Source organism: Phocoena sinus, chromosome 16, assembly GCF_008692025.1.
Source record: "Phocoena sinus isolate mPhoSin1 chromosome 16, mPhoSin1.pri, whole genome shotgun sequence".
NCBI classification, from domain to species: Eukaryota; Metazoa; Chordata; class Mammalia; order Artiodactyla; family Phocoenidae; genus Phocoena; species Phocoena sinus.
The window spans coordinates 22918406-22935052 of NC_045778.1; the positions used below are offsets into that span (position 1 = coordinate 22918406).

Sequence of the window (16647 nt, forward strand, 5' to 3'; positions counted from 1 at the left end):
GGAGCCAACTGAAAGATCTAAAGCTGGGACAATTTGAGCAATAAAATAAATAATGAGGTATTGGATTATAACCCAGAGTATAAAATAAATATCCACGAGTCCATACTGATAAATGAATGATTGAATACATAAATAAATGGGGAAGAAGAAACAAATCTCTGCAGAAGAATTTCAAATAAATGACGTAGGTCCTTTGCCCTCAAGGAGGTGGATTTTAACTCTCCACTCCTGAAGTGGGGGGCTGTGCATAGTGACATCCTTCTAAAGAGCAGAGCATGGAAGCCAGGGCCGGGTGGCAGGGGGAGGTAGTCACTTTACAGTGGAGGAACCTGGCAAGCAGCCTCTCTTGCAGGTGATCAAGGTCAACATCACCAATGATGTTATGCTGGCAGCACGCACTCCTTTTGTTTTTTTTTGGCCACGCCGCATGGCATGCGGAAACTTAGTTTCCTGACCAGGGGGCGAACCCGCACCCCCTGCAGTGGAAGCGCAGAGTCTTAACCACGGAACCGCCAGGGAAGTCCCATAGCCCGCACTCCTGACATGATGTGATGAGGGCGCTCACCTCTGTGTTCTTCCTCCCGAAACCCATAACCTCAGTCTAACCATGAGGAAAACATCAGACATACCCAAACTGAAGGACGGCCTGCAAAATACTTAACCAGTATTCCTCAAAACTGTTTAGGTCATCAAAACGCAGGGAGGTCTGAGGGCCATCAGAGAGGATAAACAGCCTGGAGCAGTCGAAGGAGATAGGATAACTAAGTGTAATGTGCTGACCCAGATGCGATCTCATAGCCAAAAAATGGGACAATACCCCTACATTAGGGAAACCTGAAAAAATATGGCCTTTAGTAAGTACTAATGTGTCCGTATTGGTTCATGCATTGTGACAAATGTACCATGGTAAGGGCAGATATTAATAACAGGGAACTCTGTACTATCCTTGCTGCTTTTCTGAAAATCTAAAGCTAAAATTGAAAGTGTATTGATTAAAAAGGAAAGAAGGGCAATGACTTCCTTGCAAGCAGGTTGCTGGGAGGATTCTGTGAGGTGATGCTGGGAGGTGTGGGCTGTGCCAGCCCTTAGGTGGCAGTAAGTACCCTCTCCTGTTTGAGTGAGGGGCGGGCTGAAGACCCCAGGGTCTGGCTTTCTCCACACTGCCCCTCCCTGTGGAGCCCTGCTGAACCCGGCTGCCAAGCAGTAGGTAGACATTCTGCTCCGTAGCCCCTCAGAAGCAACATTCCCTAGGGAGTGAGGGAACTTGGGGTTGGTGGGGGACCATTCTCTGCTGGAAGCAAGAAGGAGAAGCCCATCTTGGCTTGGTCCAGAAGGGAAGGCTGCCAGCTGCCCTCGCATGGGCTCCCCGGGGCCTAGCTCTCCCCCGCCAGCCATGGGCTGAAGCCTGGGCATTGCTGCTGCAGGTGCCCAGAGATTCTGATCCCCGCCTTTGGGCAGGAGAACAGATTCAGAGCTCCCACCCCAGTAGACCCCCCTTCCCTTCTTCCTGCTCCCTGGGCTTGACCACAAGGCCCCCGGGAGGCCTGGCCACACAGGGTTACAGGAGAAGAGGGAAGGGGTTCTTATAACAATCCCTGACTGGCCGAGTTGCTGTTCACTGGACATGGAATCCCACTCCTCTCATCTTCTCTTCCAGGCCAGGGAAAGCCCACCCCAGCCAGCCTGCCACAGAAGCTGGTTCTGGAGAGCAGCTGTGTGTAGTGGCTAAGACTCATAGAGATCAGAGTTCAAATCCCAGCCCTCCCGCTTTCCAGCTGGGTAGCCTCGGGCAAGTTACTTAACCTCTCTGAGCCTCGGATTTCTCACATATGAAACAGGAATAGGTCCTCCCATAAGATTGCGTGAGGTTGCATCAAAGCCCTCAGCACAGTGCCTGGTACATTGTAGGTGTTCAGTGACTAGCAGTCACCCTCCAGCCCTAGTGCTCTCTAACCATCCTCTCGCTTCTGCTGTTTCATCTCCCCTTGGCCAGAGGGAGTCCTGATCTGTGCTTGTTTTTCTGATACACAGCCAAGAGCCATCCCAGGCCAGTATGTTATGTGGAACTCTAACCTGGGTTGGGGGGGTCTTGGTCTTGAACTTGGCTGAGGTTGGGGGAGCAGGGAGACCAGACACTGTTCTTTTCTGCCCCGTGGGTGTGTCTTGCAGCAATCATGCTTTTTCCCACAACCATGGGAAGCGATTCTTGATCTCCCCTGAGCTGGCGAGCTGGCCTCACCTCTGGCATTTGGGAGACAGCCGTGGCGGGCAGAGGCTGACAGAGCCAGGCCTTGAGTGCATAGCCAGGCTGGAGCCTGTCAGGGAGCAGCTCTGTGTTTATTCCGGAGGGCTGGGGTCCTGGGTCTCTCAGGCAGCCTCATCTCCTTGCTGGGGCACCAGTTCAGGGCTGTGGGTGGAACCCACATGCCCACGGCCTCTGTGGTTCTGCTGGACACGGCAGCCCTGTCCAGCCCCCTCTTTGGCCTGTGCAGAGTGTCAGGGTAGCTCCAGCTGAATCAAAGCCACTGAGGTCCCCACTCAAGGGCTAATAAGGGTGTGTACAGATGAGCCAGGGCCCCAGAGACAGACCAGACCCCTGGAGTGGCAGGGCCAACCCTACTTTTGGGGGGGCGGAATATGGGAGAAAGTTTAACTGCTTCATTTTCATTATCCTTATTTAATATAAGAAGAGACCAGACTATCTCATTGCGGAACCTATCCTGTGCTCCTATCACAGGCTCAAAACTATTCATGCATTCTCGTATTTAGGCTGCCTTCCATCGTCCTTACCTGCAGATCCTTTAGTGGGTCCGTGTGCCAGTCGCGGTTTTCTTTCACTCGATAATGTCTTTATTTCATTATGGTTCTTAAAAGATGGTTTGCTGGGTCCAGGATTCTAGGTTGATGGTTTATTTGTCATGGTGCTTTGATGGTGTTACTTCAGGGTCTCCCTTGTTGCTGTTGAAAACCTACTCCTAATGCAATGGTCCTTCCTTGGTGAGTGATCTGTCTTCTGTCTTGCTGCCTGTAAGACGTTCTCTTTGACTGATGTGAGCTTAGAGAGGAGTCCCTGGGAGTCAGTGGTGACTATCTGTCTCCAGGAATGGAGCCGATGCGCTCAGTGAAACTTCAAGAGGGAGACACGAGGCCAGTGGGGGAGGTGGACAGGAAGGCCGAATGGGGCTCATGGCACAGAGAGCTTTCTAATGGCCGAGAGTGCCCTGTTGGAGGTGTGCGGGCATGGGCTGGGAAGAAACTCCCCGTCACGTAGGGATTGGCCTCAGTTACCTTGATTGCCAGTGACCTTGGGGCTCTCTTGGTGGCTCCACATGGTTCCCGCGTTCCTCTCTCCTGCATCAAGCCTCTCCCCACCTCCAAAGGGTCAACGACCTTCTCAGTCAAGGATCGTTCTGGCTCCTCCAGTAAGACCTGCCTGACCCTCCTTCCCACAAGCACCCTCTTCGTCTCCCCTGACCCCTGGGGTGGGGCACGGGGGGTCTGCGCCACAGAGATTGATACACCAGTGACCGAAGCCTGTGGTGTCCAGATTATTTCAGAAGCCTGTGGTGTCTCACGTGGGAGATAAAAAGGTTGTCTCTCTGTCTTTGTAGGGATCTATCTAATTAGCTGATTAAATGTGTTATTTAATGGTGAAAGTGAATAATTGTGTAGCATTGATTATCAAAAGAGTTTTGTGCTTTATTTCCTAACCATGAAGGTTGATTTCAAGGTAAGTTACTGTGCAAGAAATGTGTATTTGACTTCTTTTTTGTTTCTGTAGAAGAGGCAAAATTAATTTTTAGTATTAATTGCTCAGTATTTGCGTCTGAACCGGTTACCTGGGACTGGGAGTCGGTGTCAGGAGGCCCCACTCAACCCCCTACTGTACTGGACACTCAGGCTCTGATTCTTCCTCCTGCTCAGAGAGCAGCAGCCCCCTTTCCAGTTCTGTGAGGACCTCCCAGTATCCCGGCCTGGAGATGCAGTGTAGAGCAGGGGTCACTGCAGCCCTCGAAGAGTGGGTTTGGCTGGCGGAGTGTGGGACAGAAATGAGTAATGTGGCAGGATTCTGGCAGCAATCTGCCTGGTCCACTTTGGAGACGGAGGAGGGCAGGAAGGCAATGGCCCGGGTACTCTAGATGGCCAGAGGCCCTGCAGATGCCCCGCCCATGTACCCAGTGACCGCTTCCTTCGCCTGCCCTGGGGTCACTGGTGGGTTTACACGTGTATGCGACGTGTACAGATGTGGCTGTGTGGAGCATGCATTGCTTGTGACCCCGTTCTTGGTCTACACTCTTACAGGGCACCATCAGGGAGGTCTGAGACACTGGCCGCACCCTTGTGTAGAAGGAAGGCCATGTACTGGTGTCGGAGGGGCTGAGACGTTGGGCTTATTGGAGTCATCCTACCGCAGATCGAGTGTCGTTTCAGTGGGTCAGCAAAGAGTACTCAGGTTGGAATTCTGTGAGGGAGAAAATGTGTGCGTGTTCTCCTAGGATGAGTCGGGGCAGGCGGGTGGAGAAGGACATCATATATGTATGCATTTGGCCACTTTGCTCCCATGATGTCTTTGCTCCTGCAGGAGAGGAGAGGAGGGTGGAGGGAGGTGCTCCCACCCATCGGACTTTCCACTGTTATGTGTGATGGGGTTCGTGGGGCCTGCTGTCCCCCAGCAGGCACTGGTTTCTGGTGTCAGTTGGGGTCAGACATGGGTGCCAGGCAGGCCCTTGGGGGAAGCTTGGTGCTGGCTGCTCTGAAGTCTGCACGCTCACGGGTTGGAGCAGCTGTCAGGTGTGGGAGAGTAGGCTGGGGCTCTGTTCTTGTGTCCCAGGAGGGGTGCGTCAGCACAGGAGCAGACCTCTGGTCCCCCAGCTGGCCTTCCCCGCCCCGTGGGACTCTCATATGTAGGGTTGGCCACACTGTCCCTCTCCATCGGGTAGACAGCAGTCCCTTTGTGGGTTGTAGGCTGGTTCCTTTGCTCATGAGCTGAAGGGCGTGGAGAGGTGAAATGGTGAGAACAGGGTCATGCATGAATCTCCAGCCCCGCTCCCGGGAAGCCATGTGGGCAGGAGTCAGAGGCTGGTTCCACTTCTGCCTCCATCACCGACCGTGCTCATGGGCCTCTCTGCCTGTGGGGCTCACTCGTAATCCCCAGATGTTGAGTTGGCTTGAGCATCCACGTGCCAGCCCCACGACAGCCATTATGATCCCCAGTCTACAGAAACAGAGGTTCTGAGGAGTTACCTGATGTGCCCCGAGCCACCCAGCTCCTAAGAGGAAATGCTGGGGTTTGAACCCAGGACTCTGGCTCCTGGCGGCTACACTGCTTTGTACTGACACTGACTTGCTGACCACGTCATTTCTGCTCTTGGACAAGTCACTTCTCCTAGGGGAGTAGTTACGTAAGTGATGGCCCATCACCTGTAGACATTAGAGGTGATGCTTTTAAATCCACAGAATGATGTTTCAGGAAATAAGAAAAATACAAACAGTATATTCAGCATGATTCCAATTTTGTAAAATCACACACACACGGCATAGTTATTATTTATCTGGCTAATATATAATAGGAGGCAACTTTTTTTTCTTTTCATAACTTGGGAGCTTTTTTTTAATTGGCGTATAGTTGATTTACAGTGTTGTGTTAATTTCTGCTGCTCAGCAAAGTGATTCAGTTATACATATAAACATTCATTTTTACTATTCTTTCCCATTGTGGTTTATCATAGGGTACTCAGTATAGTTCTCTGTGCTATGCAGTAGGACCTTGTTGTTTATCCATTCCGTATATAATAGCTTACACCTGCTAACACCAACCTCCCAGTTCATCCCTCCCCCAACCCCCTCCCCCTTGGCAACTACAAGTCTGTTCTCTGTATCTGTGAGTCTGTTTCTGTTTTGTAGATAGGTTCATTTGTGTCGTATTTTAGATTCCACATATAAGTGATATCGTATGGTATTTGTCTTTCTCTTTCTGACATACCTCACTTAGTATGGTAATCTCTAGTTGCATTCATGTTGCTGCAAATGGCGTTATTTTGTTCTTTTTTATAGCTGAGTAGTATTCCCTTGTATATACGTACCACATCTTCTTTATCCATTCATGTGTCGATGGACACTTAGTTGCTTCCACATCTTGGCTATTGTGAATAGTGCCTCTGTGAACATAGGGGTGCATGTATCTTTTTGGATTAGAGTTTTGTCTGGAAATATGCCAAGGAGTGAGATTGCTGGATCATATGTAATTCTAGTTTTAGTTTTCGGAGGAACCTCCATACTGTTTTCCACAGTGGCTGCACCAACTTACATTCCCACCAACAGTGTAGGAGGGTTCCCTTTTCTCCACACCTCCAACATTTATTGTTTCTAGACTTTTTAATGATGGCCATTCTGACTGGTGTGAAGTGGTATGTCATTGTAGTTTTGAATTGCATTTCTCTAATAATTAGCTATGTTGAGCATGTTTTCATGTGCCTATTGGCTATTTGTATTTCTACTTTGGAGAAATGTCTATTTAGGTCTTCTGCCCATATTTCTATTGGGTTGTTTGTTTTGTTGTTGTTGAGTTGTATGAGCTGTTTGTATATTTTGGAAATTAGGCCGTGTTGGTCATATTGTTTGCAAATATTTTCTCCCATTCTGTAGGTTGTCTTTTCGTTTTTTTATGGTTTCCTTTGCTGTGCAAAAGCTTGTAAGTTTGACTAGGTCCCATTTGTTTATTTTTGTTTTTATTTGTATTGTCTGGGGAGACTGACCTAAGAAAAACATTGCTATGATTTATGTTAGAGAATGTTTTGCCTAGGATCTCTTCTAGGAGTTTTATGGCATCATGTCTTATGTTTAAATCTTTAAGCCATTTTGAGTTTATTTTTGTGTATGGTGTGAGGGTGTGTTCTAACTTCATTGATTTACATGCAGCTGTCCAGCTTTCCTTATTTCTGGGTTCTCTGTTCTGTTCCACTGATCCATATGTCTGTTTTTTTGCCAATACCATGCTGTTTTGATTACTGTAGCTTTGTAGTATTGTCTGGAGTCTGGGAGGGTTATGCCTTCTGCTTTGTTCTCTTTCTTCAGGATTGCTTTGGCAATTTTGGGTCTTTTATGGTTCCATATAAGTTTTAGGATTATTTGTTCTAGTTCTGTGAAAAATGTCATGTGTAATTTGATAGGGCTTGCATTAAAAATCTGTAGATTGCTTTGGGTAGTATGGCCATTTTAACAATATTAATTCTTCCTATACAAGAGCATGGATGTCTTTCCATTTCTTTGAATCATCTTCAGTTTCCTTTATTAATGATTTATAGTTGTCAGCATATAAGTCTTTCACCTCCTTGGTCAGGTTTATTCCGAAGTATTTTATTTTGGGAGTTGTGATTTTGAAAGGTATTTTTTTTTACATTCCTTTTCTGATATTTCATTGTTAGTGTAAAGAAATGGAACCAATTTCTGTATGTTCATCTTGTGTCCTGCTACCTTGCTGAATTCATTTATCAGTTTTAGTAGTTTATGTGTGGAGTCTTTAGGGTTGTCTCAATATAGAATCACATCATCTGCCTATAATGACAATTTTACCTCTTCCCTTCCAATTTGGATACCTTTTATTTCTTTTTCTTGTCTGATTGCTGTGGCTGGGATTTCCAATACTATGTTGAACAGAAGAGGTGAGAGTGGGCATCCTTGTCTTGTTCCAGATTTTAGTGGGAAGGCTATCAGTTTGTCACCATTGAGTATTATATTGGCTGTGGGTTTGTCATAAATAGCTTTAATTATGTTGAGATATGTTCCCTCTGTAGCCACTGTGGTAAGAATTTTTATCATAAATGGATGTTGAATTTTGTCAAATGCTTTTTCTGCATCTATTGAGATGATCATGTGGTTTTTGTCTTTTCTTTTGTTTATGTGACATATCACATTGACTGATTTACATATGTTGAACCATCCTTGTGAACTTGGGGTGAATCACACTTGGTCATGGTGTGTGATTATTTTTATGTGTTGTTGGATTCGGTTTGCTGATACTTTGTTGAGACTTTTGGCATCTGTATTCACCAACGATATTGGCCTGTGATTTTCTTTTTTGGTGGTGTCTTTGTCTGGTTTTGGTATCAGGGTGTTGGTGGCTTCATAGAATGTCTTTGGGTGTGTTCCCTCCTCTTCAGTTTTTTGGAAGAGTTTGAGAAGGATCAGTATAAATTCTTTTTTGTATGTTTGGTAGAATTTGCCTATGAAGCCATCTAGTCCTGGACTTTTATTTGTAGGGAATTTTTTTTTTTTTTTTTTTTTTTTGTGGTACGCGGGCCTCTCACTGTTGCAGCCTCTCCCGTTGCAGAGCACGGACTCTGGACGCGCAGGCTCAGCGGCTGTGGCTCATGGGCCCAGCCGCTTCGTGGCATGTGGGATCTTCCTGGACTGGGGCACAAACCCGTGTCCCCTGCATCAGCAGGTGGACTCTCAACCACTGCGCCACCAGGGAAGCCCTGTAGGGAATTTTTAAATTACAGATTCTATTTCGGCTCTAGTGATTGGTCTGTTCAAATTATCTGTTTCTTCTTGATTCAGTTTTGGTGAGCTGTATGTTTCTAGATCCTTGTCCATTTCTTCTAGGTTGTCAAATTTGTTGGCATATAAATTTTTGTAGTATTCCCTTAGGGTTTTTTGTATTTCTGTGGTATTCATTGTTATGTCTCCTTTTTCATTTCTTATTTTATTTATTTGGGTTCTCTCTCTCTTCTTCTTGGTGAACCTGGCCAGAGGTTTGTCAGTCTTCTTTACCCTTTCAAAGAACCAGCTCTTGGCTTTATTGATTTTTTTCTATTTTTTTTTTTAAAAAAATTATTTATTTATTTATTTGGTTGTGCTGGTTCTTAGTTGCGGCAGGTGGGTTCCTTAGTTGTGGCTTGCAGGCTCCTTAGTTGCGGCTCGTGGGCTCCTTAGTTGTGGCATGCACGTGGGATCTAGTTTCCTGACCAGGGATCAAACCTGGGCCCCCTGCATTGGGAGCGCGGAGTCTTAACCACTGTGCCACCAGGGAAGTCCCTCTATTGTTTTTTAAATCTATTTTATTTATTTCCCCTCTGATCTTTATTATTTCCTTCCTTCCGCTGACTTTAGGTTTTGTTTGTTCTTCTCTTTCTAATTCTTTTTTTTTAAATTAATTTATTTATTTTTGGCTGAGTTGGGTCTTTGTTGCTGCGCGTGGGCTTCCTCTAGTTGCGGCGAGTGGGGGCTACTCTTTGTTACGGTGCACAGTCTTCTCATTATGGTGGCTTCTCTTGCTGTGGAGCATGGGCTCTAGGTGTGTGGGCTTCAGTAGTTGTGGCTTATGGGCTCTAGAGCGCAGGCTCAGTAGTTGTGGTGTTCAGGCTTATTTGCTCCGTGGCATGTGGGTTCTTCCCAGACCAGGGCTCGAACCCGTGTCCCCTGCGTTGGCAGGTGGATTCTTAACTACTGCGCCACCAGGGAAGCCCTCATTCTAATTCTTTTAAGTGGTAGGTTAGGTTGTTTATTTGAGATTTTTCTTGTTTTTTGAGGAAGGCCTGTGTTGCTATGAACTTCCCTCTAAGAACTGCTTTTGCAGCATCCCATAGATTTTGTTTGGTTGTGTTTTCATTGTCATTTGTCTCAAGGTGTTTTTTAATTTCCTCTTTGATGTCATCATTGACCCATTGGTTTTTTAGTAGCATGTTGTTTAGTTTCCATGTAATTTTTTTTTTTCTCATTTCTTTTTTTGTGGTTGATTTCTAGTTTCATGCTGTTGTGGTCAGAAAAGATGCTTGAGATAATTTCTATATTCTTAAATTTGTTGAGGCTTGTTTTATGCCCTAGTATATGGTCAATCCTAGAGAATGTTCCATGTTCACTTGAAAAGAATGTGTATTCTGGTTATTTTGGATGTAATGTCCTGAAAATATCGGTTAAGTCTGAACTGTTCTGTTGTATCATTTAGGATCTCTGTTGCATTATTGATTGTCTAGAAGATCTGTCCATTGATGTGAGTGTGGTGTTAAAGTCTCCTACTATTATTGTATTCTTGTCAGTTTCCCCCTTTATGTCTATTAGTATTTGTTTTATTTATTTGGGTGCTCCTACATTAGGTGCATTAATGTTGACAAGTGTAAAATCCTCTTCTTGTATTGATCCTTTTATCATTATATAGTGTCCTTCTTTACCTTTCTTTATGGCTTGTGTTTTAAAGTCTATTTTGTCTGATATGAGTACTGTGACCCCCCACTTTCTTTTCATTTCTGTTTGCATGAAATATCCTTTTCCATCCCCTCACTTTCAATCTGTGTGTGTCCTTTGCCCTAAAGTGGGTCTTTTGTTGGTAACATATTGTAGGCTGTTGTTTATTTATTTATTTATTTTATCCAATCTGCCACTCTGTGTCTTTCAATTGGAGCATTTAGTCCATTGACTTTAAGGTACTTATTAATAGATATGTATTTATTGCCATTTTAGCCTTGTTTTCCTGTTGATTTTACATTTCTTCTCTGTCCCTTTCTTTTTCTTTTTCCTTTTGTTGTTTGATGATTTTCTTTTGTGTTATGCTTATGTTCTCTTCTTTTTGGTTTTTGTGAATCTCTTGGATGTTTTTGATTTGTGGTTACCCTGTTTTTCAAGTATGTTAACCCTATCCTGTTTCTACTTGCCTTAGACTGGTAATCATATAGACTCAAACACATTCTAGGAAATGAAAAAAAAAAATCTACATTTTCTTACTCTCCTCCCCTACTTTTTATGATTTTGATGCCCTTTTACATCTTTGCGTTCATCCTTTTGCTGTTCACTGTGGTTATCATCACTGTCACAGAAATTCTTTGATTTTTTTTAAATCTGTGGACTGGCTTATTTAGGTGATTTGCTTTCCAATTGTGATTTTCTCTTTCCTATATATTCTTACTTCTTTTCTATTTAGAGATGACCTTTCAATAGTTCCTTCAGAATAGGTTTTGTATTTCTGTATTCTTTTAGTTTTTGCCTGTCTGAGAAATACTTTATCTCTCCTTCTATTCTAAATGATAATCTTGCTGGTTAGAGTATCCTAGGTTGCAGATTTTTCCCTTTCAGGACTTTGAATGTATCATGCCACTCTTTTCTGGCCTGCAATGTTTCTGTAGAGAAATCAGCTGATACCCTTATGGGGGTTCCCTTGTAATTAACTCTTTGTTTTTCTCTTGCTGCCTTTAGAACCCTCTCTTTAACTTTTGTCATTTTTATTATAATATGTCTTGGTGTACGTGTGTTTGGGTTTATCTTGTTTGGGACCCTCTGTGCTTCCTGTACCTGGATATCTGTTTACTTCTTTATGTTTGGGAAGTTTTCAGCCATAATTTCTTCAAATACATTTTCGATCCCCTTTTGTCTTTCTTCCCCTTCTGGAATCCCTATCATGCATAGATTGGCACACTTTATATTATTCCTTTATGTTATCCCATAGGCACACTTTATATCATCCCATTGGCATACTTTATATTATCCTATAATATATTATCCCATATAATATATTATCTTATATTGCTTTCATTTTTTTTTCATTTGACTTTCTGTCTGCTATCCTGATTGGGTGATTTCCATTGTTCTAGCTTCCACGGCACTTACTCATTCTTCTGCATAATTTATTCTGCTATTCATTGCCTTTTAGTTGCCTTTTTGTCTCGGCAAATGAGTTTCCTAATTTTTCTTGGTTCCCCTTTATAGTTTCTAGTTCCTTTTTACAGTACTCTGCATTTCTGTCGATAGCCTTTCTTAATTCCTTCAGTATTTCCATTATCTCCTTTTTGAAATCTGTGTCTATTAGAGTGAAGAGGTCTGTTTCATTGTTTGTTCTTTCAGGGGAATTCCCTTGGTCTTTCAACTGGGAGTGGTCCCTCTGCTTCTTCATTTTACTTATATTTCTCTTAATTCTGTGAGTTTAGGAGAAACAATTGTCTACTGTGGTCTCGGAGGGCTATTTATATGTGGGAGTGTCCCTGTGTAGCTTGTGTGGGTTTAATACTTTTGGTGCGAGGGCTGTTTTTAGTATGGATGCATGTTGCGTCTTTCCTCAGCGCGTGCTGGCCGTTATCCCCTTGATACAGGTGTGCCAATGCAGCGGCTGGTGCCTGGTCCTGGGGTTATTGGCAGCGGTGGCAGCTCATGTGCACACCTGGAGCACGCCGTGGGAGCAGAGGCAGCTTGCCACCACTCCTGGAGCCCGTGTAGGCAGTGTCCTGCTGCCTGAGAGCTCACACAGGGAAAAACGCTGGAATAGCAGGTCCTCCCCTTGCCCGCACACACCGCCCACACAGTGGCGCTTGGCCTCTAAGGCGGCCCAGGCTTCCTCTGTGTACACCCACAGTTGTGGTCGCACCAGACTCCAGCCCCTCACGGTGTTCCCACGCAGCCCACCCCAGTCCTCTCTCCGGTCTGATCTCTGAAGCCCAAGCTTCCACACCCAGCCCCCGTCCACACTGGTGGCCACGTGTCTCAGGCTGGGGAGTGCAGAGCGATGGCACTGACCATCTGTGCAGGTTTCTCTCCATTCTAGCTGCTGCAGACCCGTTGCTGAGTTCTCCTCCGAGGCTCCGAAGCCCCCCTCTGTCCCTGCTGATCTCCCCACCAGTGAGGGGACTCCCCAGGTGCAGGAACATTTCCTCTTTGACAGCTCCCTCCCAGGGGTACAGGTCCTGTTCTGATTCCTTTTTCACTTTCCTTTTTTTCTTTTTTCCTTTTTTCTTTTGTCCTACCCGGTTGCATGGAGATTTTCTTGCCCTTTCAGAGCTCTGAGCTCTTCTGCCGGCGTTCAGTAGATATTCTATGAGAATCATTCCACATGTAGATGTATTTTTGATGTATTTGTGGGAGGAGGTGAGCTTCACATCTTACTATTCCGCCATCTTGATCGCCTCTGACTTTTTTCTTTTACTTTTTTGGGGTATTTTTCAGAGTTTTTAGAGTGAAATATTTTATATCCAGGAATAAAAGTTATTTAAAACAAAAAAGATGGACTTGTCCAGTGGGACTACTCAGGAGATAGGCATCTTCAGGAGTGGGTGAAGTGAACTGCCTGTCCTTGGGGGTGGGCAGGCAGAGGCGGTGTCCATCTGTTGTGGACACAGTTCCGGGACTTCCTTAACAGGGGAGTGGCTGGGGGCTGCGTTCTTCGATGAACTGTGCCATGACCGCCCCAAAGGTCCCTGAGCCTGTGGGAGAAGGGAATAATCCAATGTACTGCTCCTGTCCTCAAACCTGACCGTGCCTGAGTATCACTGGGGATCTTGTTCTAACTCAGACTCTGACTCAGGAGGTGGGCCCAAGATTCTGCATTTTTAACGAGCCCCAGGTGATGCTGATGCTGCTGGTCCAAGGCCCTAGAGCCCTTTCCTCCTGGATTTGCCCTGGAGGAGTGCCCAGGCACTGCAGAGCACACAGATGATTCCAGAGGCAATTGGAAAGGTACACAGGGCTGTGAGGATGAGTGACCTGAGCTGGGTGACATTTCTGGAAGGACTCTTCAGAGATATTAAAAGACAAGATTCCATCCGAGTTGTTGGGTTTGAGACCAGGTCCCCTCATGCTTTGGCTTCGTGGAAAGAGCTCAGTGTTGGAATTTGGTGGGCCAGGATTTGAAAACCAGCTGTGCAGCTTGTTAGCTGTGTGTCCTTGGGCAGGTCATCTTGCCTCCCTCTGCCTCAGTTTCTTCGTCTGAGGATAGGGATGCCTGCCAGATAAAGCCGTGGTAAGGGTGAAGTAGGGTAGCGTGTCAGATACCTGGCATGCAGTGGGCCTTCAATGAACTCTTGCTTCCCCTAACACCACACGCTCATCTCTTCTTGAAGGTGGATGAGATTTACCACGATGAGTCCCTGGGGGTCCACATAAACATCGCCCTTGTCCGCTTGATCATGGTTGGCTACCGACAGGTAAACCCCCGTGTCAACAGGCAGTGTTTGAGGGAGAAGGGGTGGGGGGCCAGAACATCAGACCAGCTAAGGTATCGGGGAGGGATAACAGCATCTAGGAAACATTTTGTTTCCAAAATTAGAACCCCCAAACCATTAGAATTGAGGTTTCAGTGGCGGAGGCATCTGGGGTTGGTAAGCGGGGACTTATGAATTCCCTCCAATCGGGTAAATGGACGGTCCTCAACCCCTACAGCTAGCTGGAGGTCCTGCTCCATGAATCGGTGGGGAAAGTGGGGCTTAGAGGGGGGGGCCAGTGACCGAGACAAGTCCTGCTAGGGTTGTGGCCGGGGCTTCTGGGCTCTGTTGCTTGTTTTCCCCCATACGGGAGTAAAAACAGAACTCTCCTCTAGGGGCTGTTGTGGAGATTAATGACAATGACTGCATAGCGGAGATGCTCAGTACAGCAGCTGCCTGTGGGTTACTTGAGGAATTAGCAATAATGTGAGTTCTCAGCAGACAGGTGCCCCAGCACAGGGCTTGGCACAGGAACGTTCCCTAAAACGGAACGGGGCTGTGTGCCAGTGGCAGCCGGAGCCGGGACAGCGGTGACCTTGGGGCAGGCCCTGCCGTCCTGCGGGCCTCCGTGTCCCCTGCTGCTGGGAGCACAGCGCAGGGTGCCTGCTGCAGTCCGTGGGCTCCGACCGGCACTCTGCTCTCTGACCCCCCAGTCCCTGAGCCTGATCGAGCGTCGGAACCCTTCTCGCAGCCTGGAGCAGGTGTGTCGCTGGGCGCAGTCTCAGCAGCGCCAGGACCCCGGCCACGCGGAGCACCACGACCACGTCGTCTTCCTCACCCGGCAGGACTTTGGGCCCTCAGGTACGCAAGGTACTGTATTTGCCGTGGCCAGCTGTGTGCAGCTGCAGGGCAGAGACCAAGGCTGCCTCTAGGGCCAGGTCTTCTGGCAACAAAAAGATCCTTGGGACCTTGGAGACAGGACCTGGCCGGACAGGTAGGCGAGCTTTGGAATGGTTTCTCGGGGGCCAGGGGAAGTGAAGGGGCCCCGCCCTGGTCCCTGCTGCCTTGGTTGAGCCTGCAGGTTGCTGTGAGTCAGGCCCTAGGCCCTGTGATCACCATCCCGGAGCCTGGCTGATTGAAGACCTCAGTGATCTTCAAGATGCTTCTGCCCACATTGTATCCTTCTGTCCTCACTGCACGCCATGGGGCACCTAGGGCGGGGCTGGTGTAGACTTCAGAAAGGAAGGCCCTGCTCTACCCACAGATCCATGCCTCTCCAGCCTAGTGATCCAAACTCATTCATCTCCTGAGATTCTCCCAACTGTGGAATGGGAGAAATAGTAGTATTTGCCTTCCTCCATTCCCGGGCTGCTAAAAGGGCTGAGGGATGCATCCCATGTCTGTGACAGAGGATGGCTGAAAGCGCTCTGCAGACATAGGAAGCTTTGATCGCCCCCAGGTTTTCTGTATGGGGAAACCAAGGCACAGGGTGGCAACGAGGCTTGCCTAGGCCTCACAGCAGAGAGGAGACAAAGCTGAGACTCAGACGGGATCTTCAGGCTCCAAGTTGAGGGCTTTGTAGTGTTTTCTGGTTTGATGCTAGATGCTAGAAGAGAGGCAGCCTCTACCAAAAGGGCTGCTTGTCTGAATCCCTGAAGCCCCAAAGGCAGGCTTGTACGCACACAAACAGATTTACACACCTACACGCAGACACACGTGTGTGCAGACACATGCATACTCATGCACAGACACACGTGCAGACACACAGACACATGTGCAAAGACACACACATACACGTGTGTACTTGCATGCCCTGTAGACTACATCCAGACCTCCAGGACAATCGGGACCCAAGAAGCCTTCTCACCACAGCTTCTCGTTACACCCCCAAACCATCTCAAATAAGAGGGGATTTCAGCAATTCCGAAGACAGGGAATAGCTGTCTGGTCATGGTTGGCTGAAAGCCCGAGGCAGGGAGCTCTCTCTACCATCTCCCCCTCCTCAGATGTCTTCCTCAGCCCAGGCTGCCCTCCCAGCTGATTACGGGCCCTGGGGAGGCGGGGAAGCAGCCCCCGTAGATCACGGGCCTCGCACACAAAGCTGTTTACTCAGTGCCACGTGCCAGCCCCCTGCACTGCCCGCGGCTCCTGAGGCCTGCGCAGCTGTGTCTGCACCTTGCCCGTGTCCTCCCCTCCCCCTGCCCACCCCCCACCTCGCCAGAGTCTCTCGCCTGTCCTCCAGGCCCAGCTCTAGGCCCCCGTAAGTCATTCCCTGGTCCCGCTCAACCCCTTCGGTCAGAGCCCTTCCCCCCCAGCCACCCCACACACCCCTCTGTGCTCCTTGAACTCCGGCCCTGCAGGCCCACACCTAGGCTGACCTCGTGACCCCTAGTCTCCCTGCTAAGCCGTCTGCCCCTCCGGTGTGTGGGTGTGCTGGGGGGATGCGGGCTCGTGCCTGTTTTCCCCGTAGTCTCTAACACGGTGCCACCTGCTACCCCGCATAGACACATTTGGAGCTTGTTTGTTGACTCACCAGCGGACTGACTGTCTGGAGGGATGCAGCTCGGAAGTTGGCTGTATGCAAGCTCGGGGCCGACAGGCACAGAGAGCTGCAGGCCAGGAGGGAGGGCGGCAAGCCTTAGGACGTGGGGGTAGCTTGGCCCAGGAGCTGTACTGCGGGTGCGTACACACGGGGGGGGTGCGTTGGAAGGATCCTTCTTCCTCCAGGGACCCTCCAGTGGTGACCAGG

General features: G+C 47.8%; 1 protein-coding gene across 2 annotated transcripts in view; it reads left to right on the forward strand.

Moving 5' to 3' along the window:
• Positions 1-16647, forward strand: part of ADAMTS14 (ADAM metallopeptidase with thrombospondin type 1 motif 14) — a 93532-nt gene that overhangs the window by 47327 nt on the left and 29558 nt on the right. Inside the window, exons 5-6 of one of the 2 annotated variants that reach the window (XM_032609091.1) lie at positions 13818-13901; positions 14612-14768. In XM_032609091.1, coding sequence (XP_032464982.1) covers positions 13818-13901; positions 14612-14768 — 241 coding nt within the window. The remainder of the gene's footprint in view (positions 1-13817; positions 13902-14611; positions 14769-16647) is intronic. The other variant, XM_032609092.1, reaches the window with a different exon arrangement.